Consider the following 24,578-nt stretch of genomic DNA (forward strand, 5'->3'; position numbering starts at 1 on the left):
GCAGCATGTGCTGACCTCAGTTTTCTTCATTTGTATGTGTGAGAGATATTACTGTCAATTCATTATTTTTTCACCTTTTGCCATTTTTCCAGTCAAGAGCTGTGTTTCCTGGATACAGTTAAAGTGGCAAGTGGTGCGATCTGTTAATTTTTTTTTAACAAAAGTACATCTATTGCTTTTGAGAGTATTGCAGAACATTTTTACCGAGCTGTTGTTAACAGGACCAAAAGATGCTTAAGAGCTTAAGGTCTTTCAGAGTGGCTCAGCTGGCAGCTGAAACAGACTTAAGAGAATTCAGCTTATGTATGATAGTAATATTTCACATTTATTTGGCACGTTCCATGAGCAGATCTCAAAGTCCTCTACAGAAGAGAGCAGTGTAATTATTTCGATTTTATAAGTTGAAACAGACATTGGGAGAAGGAGAGCAACTTTGGTGAGTTCACCAAGATGGCAGAAGCAGGGCATAGAACCGCTGAATCAAAAATCCTGATCCAGTGTCTGCTGACTTGATCACACCGGCTTGACAATAGAATACATGAGAACAGAGTTGATAGTGCAACAGTTAAGTGGGTTTTCTGGTAGCATTCTCCACAAGCTGATTTTTTTTTCAATATACTGTATTTTCAATATGCTATCTTTTGCATGCCTTTATTTCCTACAGCATTGAGGGGGTCTTTGTGCCAGGTAACATAAATTGCATAATAACATTTGCTTTCACAGAAGCCTTAATGTTTTCCAGGCACTTTACGTGCAGTCACCAAAGCCTGTCTCCTTTAAGCCTGGTGTGTCAATTTCTGCTTGTGTAGAAGGCAAGGCAGAGCTGGTGTGCTGTAACCATGCCTGGATCAGCCCAGGGTTGGTTCCAGGTATGGAGCTGCCAGCCCCCAGGCCTGTTCTCAGAATGGCCTCTTTTCTCCAGTGGCTACAGATGATGTCAGTGAGAAATTCTGTTAGGATCAAAAAACAGTTTAAACTGGAAATACGTTTAGAAATGTGGTTCAAGAACATGGCTAGTAGGACTAATGCTTCATGCCTATTGAAAATGAGTAATTTTACAAGTAATTCATTTAGTGCTTAGTTGGCAGCAATTGCTGTGACTCAAGGTGCAGCTGAACATGTCTCTGAATTGTTCCTGCATGGAGACTGGGATGTGTCAGGTCAGAGCATGTCAGATCCAGACAGTCAGGATGAGCTGATGGGCACAGGGTGTGCAGGTGAACAGACCAAGGAACATGACTGCTGTTCTGTGCAAGAAGTGACTCTTGCTCCTGCGCTACAGCAGTAGGAACTCACTTTTGCTTTCCATGTTGTCCCCCCCATCACATCACCACAGAATGTCTCAAAGCGCTTTAGTCTCTGATAATAATCCTTAGCACTTCATGGCACTTTGCACATTCTGGGCGTTTTACAGAAGTTACCTTGTTAATCCACACAACAGCCCTTGGAGGGTGGAAAAAATAATTATCTGTGTCAGGCCGCACCTTGTGGGATGTGCCAGTGCAAGTGAATTTGGAGGCTTTGGCCCTGGGAATGCTGGGATGATGTGGCTCCACAGGGAAGGAGGGCTGTGCAGTGGAGCCCTGCAAGGAGGAAAAGGCTTTCCTTCAGTAGAAGTGAAGGTAGAGCACTGGGGTGGCATTTATTGGTGGTGCCTGGTTGCAGGGGAGACTTCTGCAGAGGAAGGTGACCTCCCAGGGAGAGGGGCTCAGCAGCTCCAGGGAGAGGATGGGAAGACGTGCTTGTGTTATGTGGGCTGTAGGAAGCAGCTGGAATGGAAGAGGACAAAATGGAGGTGCTTTCCCACGTTAAGGAGGCCAAAAGCCAAATCCAGAAATGGGATAATGGAACTTACTTAGGGCTGCAAATAATGTTGTCATTAAATGAGTTTGTTTAGCAGGTTGACAGAGGGCAAGGTGCTGCCTACAGTCCTCAGTGAGAGAAGTCCCAGGAAGGCTGGCCAGACCCGGCTGCTGCTGGTCTGAGAGCACTAGAAAACTGCTGCATGAATTTCTACTTATTGAGCAGTTGAATTACCTCTACTTGAAAAACAAATCCTGGATTTGTGGAGCTGCCAATTTTTATAAAGGCTTCTAACAGATGCTGCACACCCTGGGCTGGATTTCAAAGGCCTCTGCACTGAGCAAGGGCTGCTAAACGTGTACAGCCTTGTTTGCTGCCACGCAAGGCCGCGCTTAGGCCAAGGTGAGGCTGAGTATATTGCACTGACTTGTGTTAAACCTTCTGAGGCTGGTGGCTTTTACAGCTGCCTTTCATTTTAGGGTGAGAGTAAAAAGCAATTTTGGCCTTTTAGAAAAGCAAGTAAATGTAACAACGGAAGCATCACACAGAAGTGAACACGATTGCCTGAAGAGTGGACTTGGGAACTGGGGAGAGCAGGTCTTGGGGACAGCACAGGCTGGTGAGCTCTTTCAAAAAAAAATCCTGTCTTTCTCCCACACTTCATGCTGAAAAAAGAAACGTGTTCTACGAAAAAAAATATGGACGTATATTGATTTCAAATTTACAATCACTGTTATTTTTAGGAAACACTTTATTTCAATGTTTATTGAAATCAGACCTATTTAGTGAACCTTCAGGTAAGGTATAATGTCATTTTATACCATGCATTTGTCCTGCTGCTGCTTTAATCTTTTCCCAGCACTTCTCTGCTCTGCATTCGCTTTCCAATGTTGGAAGATGACAGGCCCCTTGAAGACAAGTGCTCCCTTCAGCTTGTTGTGGCTGGGAAGTTCCTTCCTACATTTCTTAATAAGTGAATCAAGCTGCTTTCTGTGAAGCTCACAAAACATTTGGTACTACAGAGAACTCTTAATTTTGTATTGACACCTGATGAAAGCCTATGGATTTCACAAGAAAGGAGTTTAAAATCTCTTGTGTGGATAATTATTCCAACTCTGAATAAGCTGTTTGGAACAGGTGGAGTATTAGATGTATTTCTTTATTCCTATAACATCTAACTTATTTAGGAACACTAATAAAGCAGTTACAATGGTATTTAGCCCTTCCACACTGCTTTTGTTTTCAGTGCCTTGTGTAAACTTTTATTTCGGCTTAGCAATTGAGGAAGTTTCTCGGTAAAAATTTTCTGTGCCCTTGTTTTTGTTATAGCTGCCTCGTGAGGGAAAACTGGTCTTTCTGAAACAGATTTATTTAGTCATGCTTTCAGATAGGAAGATGTGTGAATGTTCTGACTGTAGATACTGCAGGTTATTTTGGTCCTCTGCTGTCACAAATATGCAACTGGGATGCTGAGAGATTGCAAAAAATAGGATGCTTACTTAGGTCAGAATTGCATTTATATTGCTGGAGACAGTCATGTCAGCTGCATGTATGTACGTGTATGTTTGCATAGTTTACAAGTCTGGTTCATATCTCGGGGTGTAAAACATGTCACTGAGCTTCAACTAGGTTTGTGTTGGTCCCAGGTTAATTCTCTGGCTCTCAGAGTGGCTGCAGGTAGTGGAAGGACAGCAAGATTTCAGACATGCCAGCCTTTCAGAATGAATCCTACTTGACCTTCCAGCAATGGCATTTGTTTTTTAGTTATTTTCTTGGGTTGGTTTTCCTGCTGCCAGAATTCAGCTGTAGGATGACCTTTCACCAAGTTCCTTTTGTGTCTTTGATGGGCAGGATACATATTGATGTTAGTGGTAGCTATGTATGTACCCTGACAACAGGATCTCTCCCAAGTGTACCCTGAGTCACAGGTTCTCCTTCTCTGGGAGTTTGCATCAGGTTCTTTGATCATTCAAAATTCACTGTTTTGAAAATGTAAAGCAGTTTCAGGCTTACAAGTCTGCCTTATTACCACAGAACTGCAGTGGAGGGACAGCAGTGAGATAAAGCAACTGGACTGTCACAGCTAGATTAAGTAAAAGCTGTTTATTGTGTTGTTCTTACATTGAAGCAGTGGGTTATTTCAACATTTGAAGATCCGAGGATCACACCCTTAGCAGCAGTTTGTGCTGTTTTCATTTAAATAACAAATGGAACTGTCATGTGCCACGGGCTGGTGCCCTTAGACATAACCTAAACCTGTTATTCCAAAAGAAGACAAGCAACCAGTAGAAACTCCACAAAAAAAAGGCTGTAGATTTAATTAAACCTCTTAGCACTGGAGCAGTGAGGGAAGATGGGTGGTGGCCTTCACACAACCCTCACAAGAAACTTCCTTAAAAACATCAGCACCTTGGCAATGTCCTCAGGGCTAACACACGTAGATAATTTAGGATCAAAGGCAAAGTAAGTACTAATGTTCTTCTCATAAAATTTCCCTGTTATTTGGTCTCTTCATGTTATATTAAGGATATTTCACTCTGATAATTTCTGCCAATCTCATCTGTGTTACATGGCATTGAGACAGCTCAACTTTGACGTAGTTCATTAGAGGCAAGCATTTCCAGGTCTATATCAGAATCTTTTAAGTCAGCTGTTCATGATACCCTTTTGCCAGGTAGAAATGCTGGTGGCTTGGGTATGGATGGATTGATAAGAATATTGAGGTCGACGTACAAAATTCTTAATTCCTTTTGTTTGCTTTCCCAGGCGGATGTTTTTGTGGTGTGTGTGCTTATATACAGCTATTTGACATTATTTGCTGTGGAGTCATGAGTCTGAAAGGCAAGATCATGTGATACATCCAATGCATCAGTCATAGGAAGCAAAAAACCACAAAAACAATGTTGTGCTTTGATGATTAAATCGAATAGCTCAGAGCTTCTTTAGTCCCCTCTGAAATACTTCCTGATGGTATGTTTTTAACTGGTTTAGTGTTAGTCCTCTGCTTCAGAGAGGGATTTTCTATTGGTATAGACGAAGAAGGTAAACAAATATATCTGAATGGATTTTTCAGTTTTTATGTCTTGATTATCCTGATCTGTTTGGGCAGTTTGCTTTGGAAATAATGGCTGTGATACAGTAAGCTGTTTGTTTTTTGAGGGAACCAGCTTCAATGAGTGTAGTGATCTTAAGGAATGAAAATGGTTTGAAAATTGACAACTGTGTCTTTAATGTTAGTGACTTTTAATGTTTCATTTCTTGAATATTTTTTTTCTTTTTTTGCATCCATTTTTCCATTGGTCAGCTGAAATTTTTAAAAACTGTCTTAGTCATGACAACTGTCAGTGATGAGTCAGTGTTGTTCCAGCAGTCTGTACACATGGAAGATGTCCACTGGCAGTGGGAGTGGTGCTTCCTCCATCCTGAGCCCTTCTCAAAGCATCTCCCTTACAGTTCTATGCAATACAGAACTTGAAGTTAGTAGTAGGTAATGCTATCAAAAGTATTGCATTAAGATATCTGCACACCCCCAACAAAGAGTTCTTTTTCACAACTTGAAAGCAAGATTGATTTTTTTTTAAAAAAAAAACAACAATGCTTTCTGGTTTGTTGTGCATAGTCATTTAATTTCTGTTGTGCAGTCATTTCATTTCTATTCTGCAAAATCCTTTTCTGCATGCAAGGTATCTCAAGTCAGTTTGTAGCCCTCTTTTTTCAGCAGTGCTGGACCTTCTTTGAGCAGAAGCTGTATCTTCAGTGTTGAATTTTGCAATTGCTTTTCCAAGCATAAAAAGCCTCTGCTGGAATGTTGGTTGTAATTTCAAGCTTCCAGGAGTTAGCTAAGCCTACATCTGTTCTGTTTTGGCACTTTTGCTCATAAACATATTGCCTGTCCACAGAATTTTGTAGGTAAAGCAAAATGGTCTTTAAAATTTATCAGCCTATGCACAAATGTCTTTCTGTCCTACTGGAATTACGCTATGAAAAATTAGTGATATTTATTGGTTGTTCTAAGGCCATTACTTGTCACAAGGAGTGGAGTTGTGTAGGGCTTGGCTACAGCATCTGAATATTACCTTTGAAAATTAGACATCAGCATTTTTTTTTTTTTTGGTGATAGATAACACTATTTTAAATGATCAGTTATTTATTGCATAGTGTGTCAATGTTCTTTTATTTCACAATAAATAGCTGTTACCCTCCCCTCATACGACTCTTAAGTACAGGCCTGAAAGAATGGATATGAAAGATTTCTGTGTCAAGTCCCCTGCTACTGCAAGAAATCTCAGCCTATTGTTTCACATTTCAGCTTGTGAAATGGTTGGGCCAGTCATCTCAAAACTGAAATTTTATCTTGGTTTGGTCATTCCTTTATTCTTCTGCACTATTCAGAAATGACAAAAGCTGAATGTGATCCTGACAGTTGCCTGACTATAACATTTTGTGTTTCTGTGAGTAATTAACTACACTTAGTCAATCTGTTTCAGCCTGTTGGGGTGAAACACCTCCTTTCAAGACAATTTGGCCTAGTATCGCATCACTATGATATAGCTCTGTATCCTTGGATGCAATTGTTATCCACCTCTGGGTGAAAGAGGACTCCTCTGCCTTCTTGTCTCCCAGCTTGCTTTCCCTCATTTCTCTGTGTAAAACCATAATTGAAATGTTCCCTCCATTCAGAAGTAATCTTGATTTTAAAATTATCTGATTATGTACTTTATTCATAGAAAAGCTCCAAGAACATGCAGTGTTGCATAGATAATGGGTTGTGACATCAGGCTGCAGTGATGTCACACTTAATGCTGTTGTCCTACTTACTTGTTCCATTGGCTGAAAGTTTTAATTAGAGGTTTTTTTTGCTGACTGGTGACATGTCAAGTGCTCAAAATGTCAGGTCAAAGGTTGTGGGCTAATGATTTATCTAAAAATAACTCCAAAAGTGTTATTTATACTTGAAAAAGTACTCAAGGTGTTGTTACATGTGTTTTCTGGGGATTTTTTCCTGTATTTTCTATTTGTTTATTGTTATTTTGTTTTGAATGCAGCCTGATTATGAATATTTCGTTTGGCATAAGCAGAGGTTATATTTTATACTGACCATTGCTTAACAATTAAAAACAATTTTCACCGCAGTTCATGCGCTATCCACAGTGTTTTGATTCTGTTCTACTTGTTACTTTCTTTTCCAGGTGGCTTTTTGTTTCTTTAAAGTTTAATGACATAAAAGAGCCTTCTGCTGATCTCTATGGCTGCCTGGCAGGACCACCCCACCCTCCTTCTGGAAAGACTCAAGTGTCTTGCTGCCTGTGTAGGGCATCTGTGTGCCAAGCCTTCCGTGGGGCCGTGGCAGCAGCAGCTCATCTCCTGCTGCTGCTACTCTGCTGAGGCTGCTGTGTTATCCTGTCCTTTCTCCTTCTTCAAATGTGAAGTGTGATCTTGGCTGTTTTGTCGTGTTTTCCTTTCCCTCTGCCAAAAAGCAGAAAGAATAATATGCTAGAGGATGGTGGCTCCAGTGTGTTAAAGCAAAACAATGGACTAATGTACTTCTGAAGAGTGGCTGTGAGTGTGAATGGAGCAGGGGCAGGGCGATGCCAGAGGACTCTGCTGCAGACAATGAGCGAGCTCTTTGTTTCTCAGGATCACTGTAGCTGCTGCAAACACAAATATTCGTTGCAGAAGAGATGGCAGCAGCGTTTTCAGCCTGCACAGAGCCAGCTGTATCTTCTCTGGGCAAATCTATGAAAAGTGTATGTGTATATGTACTCATACAGTGACATAATAACGGATCCCTTATTCCTGGCACTTGAGTGAGTGCTAAGGAGAAGAGTATGTCTTCAGATCTTATGATGTGGGGAAGGGAACCCGGGGCTAATTGGCAACAGTCATTCTTAAGGAAAAATTATTTCAACCTCATTTTTTCATTACTGTCTTTGAAACCATGGAGTTGCCTCCTTTACAGTGCTGTGAAAAGAGTGTTTCCTACCTCTCCTGAGCTCCTGAGGAGGGAACAGGGACTGCGGGACCATTGTGCGCTTTCCACGCTCACGCGTGTCCTTCAGGGAAGTAACATCTAGAAGGAGACACTTTTATTTTGATTTTCATCTCTTGGCAACAGAGTTAGGTTTTGTTGACAGTTCTGTCAGAAGTCTGTAGTACTGAGGTTGCATTATTCTGTTCTCTGAAGGCCTTCAGTACTTTGGGAACTAAGCTAAAAATATGCTTCATCATCAGAGGATGCATTTCATAGGCCCTGAGCTTCTTGAGAGTTCATGTATTTCATGGTATTTAATACATGAAACAGAGCTAGAGATCTACAAATAAAAACTGTGTTATGTTGTAGCCCATCTCCTGTGTTGGGCAGCTCCTGAAATAGGACCAGAAATTTTGTGTTTTATAATGGTATGGTCTGTTGGGTTTTATTCCATGAGGAAGACAACAGGAGGAATAAAAGAGATAGCAGTGCCACTCCTATGAAGAAATTGTTCTCTCACTCACTGAGGGAAATGTTTGTGTGAGAGGAAAATTGTTACCAGTTGTCCCATTTAAGCCCAGCTCTTACACCTTTGGTTGGACTTGTCCCATGTCCTTCTGCTGCTCGCTTTGAACATGAGCCCCATGGCTCTCCCTCCTGCATATCTGTCTGGTGCTGGTAGATTCTGAGAGGGGGAATGGGGAAGAAGTAAGAGTTTCTTCTTCCTTTCCCATCCATTTATTGCTCCCACAAGCCATTCCAAGCACCACAGACCTCCCTCAGGAGCATACACAGCAGGATTGATGGATGCTGTAACAAAAGGTCTCATCAGTGGGTGTTGTCATTTTCTTGTGGCCACAGCTGTTGTCTCTGGCAGTTCAGTGTATGAAACTGGAACAATACACAACCTGGTACAAGCTGAGTAGTTAGACTTTCTCACAACTTTCTCACTGGGACTGACAGCTTGGTGCATGTGAATGTGTGAACTATGCTGCAGTCATTCACACCTTCTGCATGTGTTAAAGGGAAGTTGAGAATTAGGTTGCTTTGATCTTCCTCTTAAATTTAAATCAGCACCCAGCTATTTCAAGTAATTTCCTTTTAGCAAAATGTGGAAAATCTGTTTCAGCCAAAGTCTTTATTCAATGATACAAATCCCACCTTGGCTGTCCTGGAGGTGCGTGACATAACCAGTGGCTTCTTTAACCTACATCTTGCAGCACGAAGTAGATGCTTGACTTGTGGGCAATGCTTTTGAGTATAGGTAACAGCTTGAGAGTAACAGTGATCTGCAATTTAGCTTCATAGTATCAGCAGCAGCTTTTTTTTTACCATCTCAGAAAGAGAACCCTAGGTCTCCTGGAGTGCTGGTAGGATAAAGAAACCACAGGTAGTTTTTCAATGTGTATTTCTTTGCTTCCCCTGCACAGCGTTTGCTGGTGGCCTCAGCAGGTATCTGGGGGCTGTGCAGACTCTGTATGTGCTGACTGAACACGTGAGTGCCCAAAATTTCATTCACAGCTATGGTGCTGTAGGGGCAGCCTGGTTGGAGCCTTGGCCACAGGTTCTGTGTTCCAGCCCCAGTGCTGAAAATCTTTGGGGTAAAACTGTATTCCTGTTTTCTCCACTTTCCAATAGGAGTTAAGATCAGCTGGCTCATGGGAGTATTTTGAAGTATCACTCATTTTAACTTATGCTTTGGAAATATAAAATACTGTATAACACATGGTCTCTATTTTAAAAGGTTCAGGCTATATAAATGCTGGTTTCTATCCTTGTTATTTTGTAGTGTGTTTATTAGTCATACAGTTGGGGTTTATGGATAGAGTCCTCTTTGAGATGAGACAAAATTGTCTGAGTAGCAAACGGAGATTATTTTTTTAAATGAGAAGATGGTGCTTCACAACAAAGGGATCATTTTCACTCCAGAGCTGCTATTTGTGTCCTGAACAGCCCTCCTTGAATTTTTCAGATTCAGAACAATTCTGGGAGAAGCTGGTGATTAGCTCAGAAGGACGAAAGGTTTCTGTTGCTGACTCTGCTGTTGATTTCTCTATCTGTAAGATGACCTTAATGATCTTTACTAATGAGCACTGATCATCTAGTGAAGCACTTTACCAGAGACTCTGAATAGAAGTAGCTGCAGATTCACGTAGTTAATAGTGGTAACAGGTACTTCACTGTAGCCAGGTTCTCTAGAGCAGCTCTGCTGGCTGGCTGGACATCCTGACTGCGCGTCCTGGTCGCAGGCAGTCCAGTCAGCCATGTGGGCAGCTTGGTCACTAACAACCTTGTTTCTGCATTTGCATCACTGCTGTATGGCTAACATTTATGGTGGAAGGGTTGTTGCCAAGTCGGGGACACAAAAAAGAAGTATCCTTGAGAGAGCAGCTGGTAATCAACATCTTTGTGTTTCAGAGATGAACGAAATCAGTCCATCATTGTCAGTGGGGAATCAGGAGCTGGAAAGACCGTGTCAGCAAAGTATGCCATGAGGTACTTTGCCACAGTCAGTGGATCTGCCAGCGAAGCCAATGTTGAGGAGAAAGTCTTGGCCTCCAACCCCATCATGGAGGTAAGAGAGCTACTGCACTAACCCTGCGCTCCAGCTATCCAGCTATAGCTGTTATTCTGGGGCTAATGTAAGCGTTCCATGGAGAGAGCAATCCATACTTCCTTTAAGGATCAAAGAACCTAGAATAAATATATTCTAAAATTTTAGTTTTAATCCATTTGCCAGGAGGTGTTTTAGGCCTAATTTTGTGTAGTACCTGTGAAAGACTGAGAGAAGACAGCAAGTAATGTTTCAGTATTGTTCATTTATTTCACATAACAATGTAATTTTTATATGAATGTCGCTTCAAAGCTGCTCAGCCTTGTAATGCCGGTAGTTTCCAGGCTACTGGCCAAATGCAAGTGCAGAAGACTGTCTTTGTGTGTAAAAATCCAAAAAGGATTAAAACTTCTGATCTTACTCACCAGACATGTCCATCGTACAGTGAGGGCAGGTAGATTACACCTTGAAGTGACTTGCTGAGTAAAGCAAATGTTCAGTTTTAGGAAATGTGATTAGGGAAGATAAACTGAGAAACTGAAGTTACATGAGATGCACATGGTTTCTTTCAGAGGGGAAAAGCACAACAGAAGACATGATTTTGCTATAATTAGCTCATACTAACGTTTCAGTTCTGGAAATTTGTAAAACTAACAGTAGTCAAGTCCCAAAGCCATTGGCTTAGAGGCATAGGTGCTGGTAGTAAGACTGTGAGAACAGTTCTCTCCTGCTTCAGGATCTCTGTTCTCTGGGAAGCTGTAATTCTGATGTTTTGGCCAAGCTGAAGACATTTCTGAGGCTCATCTGAATTGTTTTTTTGTGTCTTTGCCTTTGTGTAGATTCAAGTTGTAGCTGAAGTTAAGGAACTATGTTAGGAAATTATTCACCAGAGAGGAACAGTATTGGAGGAATTCCTTGGGGAAAAGCAGTGCTGCCATAGGCACTCACAAACACACAGCCTAAGAAAATGCTTAGGACAGCTTATGTCTTGGTGAATGTTTAGCATCTCTATGCAATAGTATTAAGTATTAGTAGGTAGACATGAATAAATGGAGTACACACGGTGAAATGTGAAATGCAAAGTGCTGCCATTGTTTTCTTTCTCAGGTATTTTTAAAAAAATAACTGTGTTTTATTCCTTCTTTCCTCCTGGCATGAGGAGTTCATGATAAGCTATAGCTGCCCCATCCCAGTTGTGTGTGTTCTGTCTCAAGGTAATTGTGCCTGGTTTGTGGTGCCGTGTGGTGTTTTGAAACTGTTTTGTGGGATAAATCAAGCTGTGCTGGGCAGTGGGCTCTGCTGCTGGGGGATCCAAGCATCCAACTCTGGGAGGAAGCCAGGGGAGCTTTGAGCTGCACCTACCCCAGGGAGAGCAGCCCAGATGCTGGGGAGAAGTGGTGGTTTTGCAGGGGTGAGCTAATGGCAGAGTACTCCTTTCACTGCTTCAGCCTTTGTAGTAAGTGCCCTCGGCCATGTGGAGATGCACTGTGTGGCTTACAGGACCAGGGCTGCCCAAGGCCCCTTCTGCCTTCCCCTGCATCCCATGGAGGTGGTGCCTGGGGCCAGACCTGGCCCTCACTGCCTGTCTGCCAAGGGACAGCTACGGGAAGAGACTGCAGGACAGGGCTGCAGTTTGCTGTTTGTTTGCTGGGTGAAATACAAACCAACTACAGGTCTCCCTGGCCCACTTCTTGTGTTTGGTTTCAAAGCCTGAACCAGGCATCCTTCTCTCACACTTCTTGGACCCCATTTTCCATTCAGTGGCCGTCAGCTCACCTCTAGTTGACTGATTTAATTTCCAAAGCAAGGAAGTTTAAATTGAGAACTAGAAATTAACTTTACATCCATACCTTTTTTATCCACTAAAAAAACAAGGGTGGTGCTTTCTTTTGATTTTCTAGGGATAGTATGTGTGTATATCTAAAATTTCAATTACTTTAAACACTATTTTAATTGGTTGAAAGTTACCCTTTAACTTCAAATGCTTGAACTTTAAGCTTTAGAGTGTGTTGTGAAATTTGGTGTTGAGGCAGACTCTAAGATAGCAAAATCAGTGTTTCAAACTCCTCAGTTGATATATCAGCAAAACCACAAATTAACCCATGTAGATTAGGAAGAAAACGAGTAATTCATTTTAGAAACAGGAAACACCTAATTTGCTGAGTTGATTATAAAATCTTAGGAGCAAAAGGTAACTTTATTTTCTCCTTTCTGTTTGGAAAACCTAAACATCAGCACTTTATGAGCTACTGTCATTAGCGTCAGAATTTCATATAATCTTTGCCTGCTAAGTATTCTGTAACATCAAATGGCCACTATGTACTTCTAGCAACTATTTGAATAATGAGTTTTGTAGTCAATAATTAGGCACAGTTTTCCTATTGCAAATGTAGACATTGTCAAGTCTTCAAACACATCTTTATGTGTAATTTCCTGCCTCTCATTCTTGGTTACCCTGTATAGCTATGTGAATTGTAGAGCTCAGTATGTACTCTGGTAAGGAGTCTTCTAATAGCAAAGACTTTCTTTACTGTACATAATACCTTTCAAAGTAATAATTTGTTTCTGAAAATATTGCAATATTCCATTGCTGCCAACAACAAAATATATCACAGCAGCAGTAATTTTGAAACATACAGAATGCAGCTTGACTATGTTCAGCTTAATTAATTGTTTCTTAGAACTGCAGAGGTGGGATTTGTTCTTACACCCATGACAGGAGCTGTTCCTCTCATCCCCCCAGTGACACCTGCTTGGTGAGAGGTGCTGATGCTGTCGGGGGCTTTCTGAAAGCCTGACCCTGCTGGCCCCTGCTGACCCACTGGCCTTTTGTTCACAGACTTGGAAGACCAGTGCTCAGCATTGCTGTTTGGTCTCATTTGTTTTTCCCAAGCCTTATTTCAGTACAGAGTTCCTGTGGATGGATGGCTTTGTGAAGGAGGAGGCTAGGACGTACAGCTCTGTGTTCTTTAGCTAGGGTGCACTGCCCCGTTAGGTACTTGCTAACATACTCTGTGGTGTGGGACAAAAGGGAGTCCTCTGTATCCAAATTGCTCTGAATGCCATTCCTTCTAATACAGAGGTGTCTTTAGGATTTTTTTGGAAGGTGAGTTGCTCAATGATTGCTCAAACTTGGTCTAACTGGGAAGAGAAAATGCTTTTCTTTGAAGTTCAGCATGTTGTGATTTGCATGCCTCAAAGTTCTGATATTTCCAGCTGGTGCCCATCATGGGGTGAATCCTAACACTGGTGAGCAGGCAGAGGTGCACCAAGACCAGCGAGGAAGCACAGCTGTCATTTGCCCTGGGTGTCCCAAGACCACATTCTATAGAGGAAATATATTAGATACTGTTTATTGTGTATGAATTGATCTAAGAAAGTTAGGCATGTGGGGCAGTGTTGGAGGCTCTAAGTCAGTAACCAAGCTGCTATGGAAGGGCTTCAGTTTCAGGCAAATTATGTCAGTCTGTACGTGTTAATGTTTAGTTTATATTTAGGCACACAGTAAGTATTTTATAATGTAGTTTGGAATTGTGCTTGATTATAGAGTAATAATAATAAGCTGTTAGCCAAATAGAATGTAGGGGCTGTTTGCTGGACTATGCTTTTATGATAGGCAGGCTAACAGAGGTTGCAGGTGCTATGCATGCACCTGTACACACACATACATGAATATATACAGTGTGGAATAATCATTACAGTTTTATTAAATCCTTAGAAGAAACCTGTGTGTATGTGAGCATTCTGTTAATAGGCTTTGATTCCTTTAAAAATACTTCAGAGAGCAATAAGGTATTTTTAGCTGGAAAATCGGACTATATGGAAGTGAAATAATACCTGGAAAGATCAGCTCCAAATTTTGTATCCGTGAAATAACCATATTTTGATGTAACTTCCTGACCAGGCAGAGATTGTTCTTTATTAAATTCTTGATTATTTTGAAACCAGGACAAAATTAATGTGGTTTGCTAATTTTTAAAACCTGTTTAACCTTCACAATATTCCTTTTTTTTTTTTTTAGTCTATTGGAAATGCCAAAACTACAAGGAATGACAACAGCAGTCGCTTTGGGAAATACATTGAAATTGGTTTTGATAAGAGGTATCGAATCATTGGTGCAAACATGAGAACTTACCTCTTGGAAAAATCAAGAGTGGTGTTTCAGGTAATACCAGAGCAGTCTTCTGATTGTATCTTTGTGTGACTATGCTAAAACCAAAAAGTTATTGCTTGCTGATATTGTGTATCTCTCCTAAGAGATGGCTCTAACAGTGTATTTGCCATGTAGGATGTGACGAGGACGGGGGAGAGAAGGTAAACAAGGTCAGCCCTTCATTCTATGAATTATTCATAGTTGTAAAATGTCTATTAAAGAGGCTGTATATTTAAACATGAAATTCCTTCCAAGCACTACTAGATGTGAGTTCATGCTTACCATAGTATATAGACTAGGGCTTCAAAACCTAGTAGAGAAGCCGCTCATGCTCAGGAGGAGCTCTCTGCTGTGGTTTGTAGAGCTGCCCTCTTTGCTCACTTTCAGTCTCTTGTTAAAAGCCGTTGCTATCGCAGTAATTATGGATGAGTCTTAATTGCCTTTATCTAGGCAAATAAGAATATGTAATTTCATCCTTCTTGAACTCTCTTCTTTTGGTATTTCATACTTGAACCAATCCACAACCTCTTTGTCTCCCACACTTCCTCTCCATCTCTGCCTACCCTGTAGTGTAGAGCTTAGTAAAAATGGACTTATTCTTGACTGGCTGTCTAAAGGTATAGAGAAAACAATTACAGTTTGCGTTGTGTAGGAGTGTTACATGAAGTACTGTTGTATATTTTTAAAATAAGAGATACTTTGTGCATGTGGTTTAGATGAGAGGCTTTTTATGTGTTGTTTTTTTTTTGTTGTTGTTTTGAAGTTATTAAATTTGGAGCACATAAGTTCACAATTATGGTGTTGGTCATGAGTCATAACCTTCTAAGCTGTGTTAGTCCTTCATTTTAAAATTCCAGCTCGCCTTGGCAAGGAAGATACTCCCTTCACCAGCTTACTATAAATGCTGAGGCAAATGGTATTAGTTATTTTTGGAAAATGAAAAGCTTTTAAGGATGATCATTTCGCCCACCCATAGAATCCTGATCTATATTTAATAGTAATCCACAGTTCTGAAAAGTGAAATCATACCCTTTTTTTGAAATGAAAATGTCTACGTATTTCTTCCAGTTGAAAATGGATTAAATTAATCAAGAAGAAAATGATAGATGATGATTTACCTCTCCCTTTTCCGTGCAGCTTCTGTGTTCTTAAAGCAATTCTAGAGAAAGCATTAAACATAGTTGTTCTTTTCTACTCATGGATGTTCCTGGCTCTTGTTAAGCTGTGAAAAATAATTGATTCCTTTCTTTTTAAAGGCAGAAGAGGAGAGAAATTACCACATCTTTTACCAGCTTTGTGCCTCTGCAGCATTACCTGAGTTTAAAACTCTACGGTTAGGTATGAAATTCACTTTCATTCTGTTGTGCAACTGTAGGTACAAAGCAGCAACTCTGAGCTTTTTGAGCCATAGAACCAAAAGAAGAATTACTGGCATTTAAATTCTAAACTTTTAAGCCTTCAAATACTAAAATATACTGAAAATAACTAAAATTGCAGATGTCATACTTTGTGTTTTTTAGATGAAGTGAAAGTAACAAATTTGTTTATTCAGTATGCTCACTCTAATATATTCACTGCAGTAGTAGTCACAAGGACTTACCCTGGGTTCCAGTTGCAAGGGTGAATTATCTGCTCTTGGTCCTTTAAAACCATTTTTCTGTGGCTCCAGCTACTAGAGAATTTTACCATTTTTGGTATAAATACCTGAAAAACTTATTCTGCATCTGCATGATGCGCCATCCACTTGGGCTGTGACCAGCAATTTCTTCACCATCTTCTAACTGGGAAGAACTGCAGTGGGAAAACTGCACAGCCTGTAAGTGCTGATTTCTGAAGTACCGTTCTGGTTTTAAAGTGTTTCTCTGCTCTTCTGCACCATCCTGGCACATTTAGGATTCACATCTGCTGACACAGGAAAGAAAGGAACTGATGTAATTATAAGTAAAGAAGCCATTTAGCATACTCTTCTTTCAGCATTCTTGAAACTTTAGTAGATCAGAAGAAAAGGAGTCTGTTACTGCAGCTGGAAGCCTGGCCACTGAAATTGTAGACATTCACCCAGTGCCCAGGAGAGCTGGTGCTCTCCCAGTAAAGCCCAGGGCTGTCCCCAGAGTGATTTGAAGCTACCAGTTCTTCATGACTTCCCAGCCACAATGGACCACAGATCCTCATCAGACTAAACCAGACCATCAATTAGAAATGAGAAGACAATGGGCAAAATGGAATTTTTTTAATATCCTGCTGCAATAATAGCATAACAAGCCTGCCACATAATCCCAAAGTGCTGCTGCTGTCAGCTCTGCACCTACCCTTTGTGTGGTTGGCTCAGACTTAGAGAACAGTTGCTTCCAAAATGATTATTTCACAGGTGTGGAAGTCTGAACCAGGGTTAGGTAGAGAATGTGCTTGGGTGCCTATTGTAGGAACCAGGCTGCTTCAGACTACTTACTTGCACTGTTATATCTTAAAAAAATTCCTCTCCAGAATAAGTGGGTTCTGTGAGCCAAGAGACAAAAATACACTGACATATATCAAATCATAGATTCTGCCAAGAGCAACTCATTCCACAGCTTTACAGATCCACTGTGGATTTCTGCATCAGGATGTGTAAAAGATTTGGTTTTTTTCTCTTACAGGGGATGCAAATTACTTTCACTATACGAAGCAAGGTGGAAGCCCTGTGATTGATGGTGTTGATGATGGCAAGGAAATGGTAAACACCAGGCAGGCCTGCACTTTGCTAGGTAATTTATTAAAAAAAAAAAAAATCATATCCCAAAAGATATATTGGCAAGCACTTTCTGTATTGTTGGTGTGTATTTTCTTCATGGCCTGTTTTGTTTAAAAACAGGAGTTTGATAAACTTGGGGATTGAGATACTATTTATTGCATTATGAAGGCATTTCAATTGCAGTGCAGTCACCTATCTAGTGTAGGAGAAGGACAGGTTATATGAACACAAATTAATGGTGGATTCCCTTGGTGTAGCATATAAAGTGTTGGAGATCACTGAGAAAGCACTTCAAAACAACAAATTAAGTAGTTCATTTTAATGGATCTTATTTTGTATCTGGTTGTAAAGTGCTTTTTAATACAAGTGGAGCCAAGCAGTGCTTTCAAATAGCAAATTCTCAGGGAAAAAGAACATGCACTGGTGGCAGTTTTTATCTGCTTAATTTTTATTTTATAAGCTTCAGCTTGTGGTTCTTTACTTCTCTCTCTCTCTCTCTCTCTTCATTCAAAACACTTTATTCATCATTTTTCAGGGATTAGTGACTCGTACCAGATGGGAATTTTTCGGATCCTTGCTGGCATCCTTCACTTGGGCAACGTGGAGTTTGTGTCTCGGGATTCTGACAGCTGCATCATTCCTGTGAGTGGCAGATGAGCTGAGGGACACGGTTTTTACTCTTGACAGTTTCTGCCTTCTGCTTGTTTGCAGGGAACTCTTCTGAAAAAGAGTTACGATATAAAAACATAAGCAATGTGTTAATTTCTAATTTGTTGAGATTTCTGCAGTTCTTTTTGCAGGTGGGTTCAACTCTTCTCTGTTCAGAGCCTTCAGACAGCACAGTGGCTGCCTTCATTTCATTTCCAAGCTGTAATTGATCTGTCTTAGAAAAGTCTACTAGACAGGCTAGCGTTGAAGTCCTGGGCAGGTGTCTAGATTTTTATAGTTATTCATGCATACATTTCCTACCCACACTAAAGGCTTTGCAGGAAGTTTTTATTAATGTTAAATGCCAAACTGACCAAAACAATTGCAAAACAAATGCTTTGCAAAGTCCTCTGGGATGTCTGAACAAGAGCACAGGATATACAGATACAATTCGGGTGACTTGTCTCAGTGTCATGGCTTGATAGTCCTTTTTGACATTTGTGGAGGTGAGCGGTGAGGACTGCAGTCTGATCTGAAAAAACAACTCCTCATTCAGTGAGGACCAAGGCTTTTTATTAAAACCCATATTCTGGAGATGAGAAACCAAAGAAGTGTGACTTGTCACTCTACTCTTCCTTTGATTGACAGGTGACCAGTCTCTGCTTTTGCCTTTCCTTGGATGTCTACTGCTGAATTACACAGCCTTCATCTTTCTCTTTAAATAGTAGCAAAGGTTGCATGATTTTTTTTTTTTTTCCTCATTTTACTATCAGTTTCTTTCTCAAGAGTCTGCAGTAGCAGAGACAATAGGTCCTTCATCAGGCTGCACGTGATCAGTGTGCCTGGTCTGACACCATCTGTCTGTGGGATCTAATAGATAGCTGCTGTGAAACCACAGCAACAGTCTGGCTCCTTGGTGTGTCTTAAAAAGGTTTTCACTACAAAGACAGCTCATTTAATGATCACAGGTGGAAAGCTGATGAGCCCCAGGACATGATGAGCTAGCCTGTGTTGTAATGGGTATCTCCAGTGCAGGAATCCTACTGAATGAGCTAGCGCAAAGCTGCAATCCTATCCAGAGGTGGTAAACATCTAGCTGCTCAATGACACTGGCTGTGCTGTTCCCTGACAAGGGCCATGTCACTGTGAGCTCTGTGGCTGCTCTGCCTGGGAAGCGCTGGCGCCGTGGTGCTGCTTCAGGAGCTCAGCAAAGGGCTCTGCATGGTGCTGTGGGGATGAATCAGCTTGCTTCATGTCAGCTTGAGTAACCCTAACATGACACCCTTTTGTGCAGTGTTCATGATTGTTGATACTTGTCTTCTGAGCCAGCTAAAGTGGCATGGCTAAACTGAAAGAAGACATGCTCAGTTAAACGGATTTTGGAGGTATAACAGCACTTCCATGGGACCTGTGTGCTCTAAGGGCTGGAAGAAGCCCCAGAGAAGTCAGAAGGATGTGGAAATAGAAAGATAAAGCTGATGTGCCCTTAAGCTATTGGGCATGTAGCAACAGTGCCCTGTAATCTGTCCTTGTCAAGATGCTGCCTGTCAGGGTGCTGTTGAGCCACTGGGTGCAAAGTGACTGTGATGAGGAAGTAGTGTTGTTGCAGTTCCTGAGGAGGAAGGACCTGTCTGTCCTCCTTTGTTTTTAGCTATTGGTTTGGTTTTTATTCACCAAATGTAGTATCTTAATGAGTGGTAAATGCACTGAACTGATTTTTCTGCAGAAATCTTGCACACCAGTCTTGCTAGCTGATTTTACTTGGTTAAACAAGGGTCATTTTTTTCACTTGTACATCATTTGTATGCTCCAATCTCTTAGTGTTTGGCTCCAGAATTCACTGAGAAAACAGAGTTAAATGTTGAGACCAGAGCCATAAAGCCCTTCCACACTTTTTCCTCTTTGTTCTTGGCTTGGGTTGTGATGTCCCATTACCTGTCACTCTCTGCCATGGATGTATGTGAACAGACAAGAGCACTGCTCAGGAGCAGTAGTCTTCTGTCCTCAGCACACAGCTCACTAGCTTGTTTACTCAAAACTGAGACATAGTTATAAGAATTCAAAATAGCAAGTCCTTTCCTGTGCAGTGAGGTTATTAATTTTTGTGAAGGTTGCAGGTTCCCTGCGTGAGGCTTTTTGGTGAACACAAGTGTAATAAAAAGCCTCTGGGGGAACTGTGATGCACTAATTTACTTCAGCCATGTGAATGTGATTAGCAGGTAGGGAACTGGTTATGTTTTGAGGAAGAGCTGAGGAAGCTGCTGTTGGCTGCTCACTGTTGGATCACTGCAGGCAGTTCTTATGATTGCATGATTGCATGTGTGCTATTAATAATCCTGTTTCAAGACCTAACGAGATTGTTTTTATTAGCCCAAGCATGAACCCCTCACCATCTTCTGCGACCTTATGGGTGTGGAGTATGAAGAGATGGCCCACTGGCTTTGCCATAGGAAGCTTGCAACTGCCACTGAAACCTACATCAAGCCAATTTCTAAACTTCATGCCATCAATGCCAGAGATGCACTTGCCAAACATATCTATGCTAATCTCTTTAACTGGATTGTAGATCATGTGAACAAAGCCCTTCACGCTACGGTGAAACAGCATTCTTTCATTGGAGTGCTGGACATTTATGGGTGAGTCTTTTTGTCAGAGATGACACCTCTTATGTAATTATCTTACTGTAAAGCATCTTTGGCTTTATCATGTAGTGCTCTGTGGGTTGCACAAAAAAAACCCAACCCCTTACCAGTTGCTTATTCCAGCTGAAGTAGGTGTTTGGTTTTGACATGCTATCCAAGATCTTTGTCTTTACTTTAGGTTTGATATTTATAGTGGGATTTCAGAGTTTTGAACTTTTGGTAGTTCCTTGATGTGTTGCACTGGGGAGAGTTACAAGGGAATTGTTACCTCATGGTTCCTGTAGGGTGACACTTCTAGAAAGGAAAAAGGTAACTAATATGCTGTCCAAGAACATCTGTCTTTTCCTTGAGTTCCTCATACCTGCCTAAGGAGGGAGCATCACTGAGTTGCCCATGTACTGCAATTTGCTGTTTGCCTCTGAGCTTTGTTGCTGACTGTGGCTGTTTATGCCTGGAATAATGCAATGAATTTGGCTGGGGGGAGGGAATTTAAAATTATAGGGTCACTTAATCTGTTTTTTTCACTGCACTAGTAATTTTGAGTATCTGCCTTTTAGATTTGAGACATTTGAAATCAACAGCTTTGAACAGTTCTGTATCAACTATGCCAACGAAAAGCTGCAGCAGCAGTTCAATATGGTGAGTAGGAAATGACTGGCATTTCCTCTTCCCTTTCCCCTCACCCAAGTCCATTCTGCTAATTGGGTCCCCAGTGGTTGCGATGAATTCCTTCAGTCTATTAACCAGCTGTCCTGGCCATGGGCTTTGGGGGATGGAGAAAGATCAACTATCTCCTAGAAATAGATTTTATGACTAACTGCTGCTCTGGGACTATTTGAAATTCCGATCACAGTAACAATTATCAGAGAGAAGCAGTGCTTGGCAATTAAGACCCTGAGATTGCCTGTCAATGAGAGCACCGTGTGGATGAAGTTGGAGTTAGCTGTGTCTCCATACCCTCCAGTGAGAGCCTGTGCAGGGCAGCAGAGAGCAGGGCCTTGCTGCTGGGAGTCTCCAGCCCGCGCTTCCTCTCCCGGCCCTATTTTTGAGGGTTTTCAGCCACATCCTGAAGTTGATGCCTGACGTGTGGCAAGAAGCTCCTCTTCCCCCTCCTCCAGAGAGATCACGATTCTCTCTCCTCTGCCTTACTGACATTTGTAATTATGTGTCTTACCTGCATAAGAATGAGGCAAGTTATTTATGCCAGGCCTGTTGCTGGGCTGCGCTGCAGCGCGGGAGGAGCTTTCGCTCCCTGCCCGGGTGTTGCTCCCTGGCACCGCGTCGCCCCGCACCCTTGTCCTTCCCAGCAGCAGGGACACATGCCAGGCAGTAAGCTGGGTGCAGCACTGGGGGATCCAGCACTTCCCAGGACGGAGAATTCCCATGTCTGACTGCTTTCATAGTGAAAAGGTTTCTTCTAATGTCCAATCGGAATCTCCCCAGGAATGATGTGCACCCATCACTTCTCATTTTTTCCATGTGATTCCTTGTAAACGGGGAGTCTCCATCTTCTTGATAGCCACCCTGTAAGTACTGGAACATGGTCATTGAGTCTCCCCTAAGCCTTCTTTTCTCTAGGCTGAACTCACCCATTTCTCTCAGCCTTTCCTTGTACAGCAGGCTTCCTACTCCCTTGATCATCTTTGTGGCCCTTCTCTGGACTCTCTTCAGCCTGTCCACATCTTTTCCATATGGCAGGAACCAGAGCGGAACACTGTTCCAGGTGTGGCCTGGCAGTGCTGAGTACAGTGGGAAACCACCTAATTCCCACCACACAATTGCCAGTTCGTTTCCAGTGGAGAAATGGTTTTATGTTTCCCTTCGGGACTGAGGTTGGATATGACTCACCAATAAAATGCTGCCATTGGCTTTCCTGTCAGGAATTAACTCGGCGAGTAACACGACCGCTGAGCAGCAGGGTGGGAATGGCTCCCGTGGGGGCCCTTAAGGAGCACTGCTTTGGAAAGGGTGGCCTTAAGCTGATGGAGTAGAAGGGATAAACCACTTTGTCGAGGTAGTTTTCTGCTGGATGGCAGCTGTGTGGCAGAGAGCCGAGCCCCCTTTGGTGGGCTTGTGCAGCAGTAGAGGGGTCTGTGGCAGCCCCCAGCCCTGCCCACCACGCTGCTCTTTGCTGCTTGGTAGGGTTCAGTTCTGCCTGCCTGAGCAGTTATTTATGCATTAAAATTTAAATGGGAGATAAAACATTTAAAATTACTGGAGTCAGCAGTCTCTTTGTTTGCTTGTTTTGGTTTTTTTTTAAGACAGTTTGCCTGTTTAATATCTCATTATCATTTTTTTCCTGAAGTTTTAATTCATATCCTGTGCACAATTCATTAAAGCTGTGCAGGGTTTTTTAGTGCTAATATTTTTAAATAAATCTACAACTATGTTGTTATTGATCTTCACACCAGATAAATCTTCTACTAAATTTTGCTTAAAGGACTTCTTGTGTTAATACTAGAGTCGTTCTTGCAGGTTTTTGCTGAAGAGAGAGTATTTTAATGCAATGTGTCATCTTAGGAAAAAATCAGCAGCTATTTTAGAGAAAATGGAGATCTGCTTTATTACAAGGAAATGTGAAAGTATTTCTAGTGAAGTTTGACTTGAAATAGAGAAATTTTCATAATTCAGAATCATAAATGCATGGCACATCCCACTTCGTAAGTTGCTCTTCCTGCACTTGAGGCTTTTTCTGGGTTTTGTGGTGTTGTTTTGTTTGGTTTTTTTTTAATAAGAGAACAGAGCTTATAGTAATTGTGGAACAATATAGTAAGAAGATAGGAAAATACAGATCTTATTTGCAGAAAATATGGAGGAGCACTTTAATTTGTCTGTTGCTTTTAGGCCAGGAAAAAGGTTAATTTATTTTTCATACACTTACTTGTTAAAGGGTTTGCTCAGATCAGCTGTGTGTCACTTAATAGCCTGGTTTAATGTGCCAAGATGAATTCAAGTAAGAGTTTGATGCATTTATTCTGCATTTTATCTTACAGCAAACTGTTTTATTTTTGCCCTGTAGCATGTCTTTAAGCTGGAACAAGAAGAATACATGAAGGAACAAATACCATGGACCTTGATTGATTTCTATGACAATCAGCCTTGCATCAACCTCATAGAGGCCAAAATGGGAGTTCTGGATCTGTTGGATGAGGAGTGCAAGGTGTGTGTTCAGGGGCTTTCATAGAGAAAGAGGTCATCAGCCATCCTGCTGCTGGGGCCTCCCAGGGAAAAGCCATCTGTGTACAGCCATCATTTTGTCACTGCTGTTGAAAGGATTTGGAGAATGTACAAACAGAATTGGCAATTAGAGCGATAAAAAATGGTTTTACTCATGCTTTTTTCCCCTCTCCATCAGGTGTTTGTATCTGTTTCTGGGTCTCTGATCAACCTTTGTTTTGACTCTGGCAAATTTCTCCTTCCCCAGTGTAGCAAGTGCAGTCTTTGGTCCTGTCACATTTCTTCAAATTGCCTCCTGCTTGGTGTCTCACCTTTTTGCTTTTTTATCTTAGTTTTAATTTATGCCAAGCCATGTGCAGGGAATGGTGTGTGGTGTCTACTTCAGTGGAAATCCAGCTTGAGGTTCTTGAGTATCACAAAGCATCCCAAGCAATCTCTAGTGGTGGTGGGTGAGCTTCTGACCCTCTGAGGTGCTGCTCAGTCAAATAGTGTACCTATTGGATACCCTCCTTTCAGGTGTGTGACACTGTGTCCTGGTTTGACTCAGGATTGGCAGTTGAACCAACTTTGCTGTCTAGTCCACTCCTCCCTACAGGAGGGTTGTAGATACAATTCTTCTGCTCCTTTAATGTCTGAAGTAGTAGATTCAACAAGCAGAGCAAAGCGTTCTAGGTCTCTTGGCAATATCTATAAACACTGACTGTTGTCAGTCCACTGGCTGGCAAACTTGCTCTGCTACTTAAAAGAGAGTTCACTGAAGAAAAAAAAATCAGTAAAAAAAATTGGCTTAATCCTGGCTCAAACCAGGACACACGGGAAATGTTATTAGCATTGTATGTGTCACACAGCAGCTACACCTGCTGCTGGGCTGCAGCCCATCCAGAGTATTAGACAGGCAA

At 41.6% G+C, this 24,578-nt stretch overlaps 1 protein-coding gene across 3 annotated transcripts in view; it reads left to right on the forward strand.

Annotated features, from left to right (window-relative positions):
• MYO5A (myosin VA) overlaps positions 1–24,578 on the forward strand; it is a 103,106-nt gene that overhangs the window by 32,862 nt on the left and 45,666 nt on the right. For all 3 annotated transcript variants that reach the window (XM_051628236.1, XM_051628234.1, XM_051628235.1), the window contains exons 5-12: positions 10,193–10,349; positions 14,350–14,493; positions 15,738–15,819; positions 17,118–17,225; positions 17,748–17,854; positions 20,231–20,496; positions 21,060–21,141; positions 23,522–23,662. In XM_051628236.1, coding sequence (XP_051484196.1) covers positions 10,193–10,349; positions 14,350–14,493; positions 15,738–15,819; positions 17,118–17,225; positions 17,748–17,854; positions 20,231–20,496; positions 21,060–21,141; positions 23,522–23,662 — 1,087 coding nt within the window. The remainder of the gene's footprint in view (positions 1–10,192; positions 10,350–14,349; positions 14,494–15,737; positions 15,820–17,117; positions 17,226–17,747; positions 17,855–20,230; positions 20,497–21,059; positions 21,142–23,521; positions 23,663–24,578) is intronic.

The sequence above is a fragment of the Apus apus genome, chromosome 10 (assembly GCF_020740795.1).
Source record: "Apus apus isolate bApuApu2 chromosome 10, bApuApu2.pri.cur, whole genome shotgun sequence".
Taxonomy (NCBI): domain Eukaryota; kingdom Metazoa; phylum Chordata; class Aves; order Apodiformes; family Apodidae; genus Apus; species Apus apus.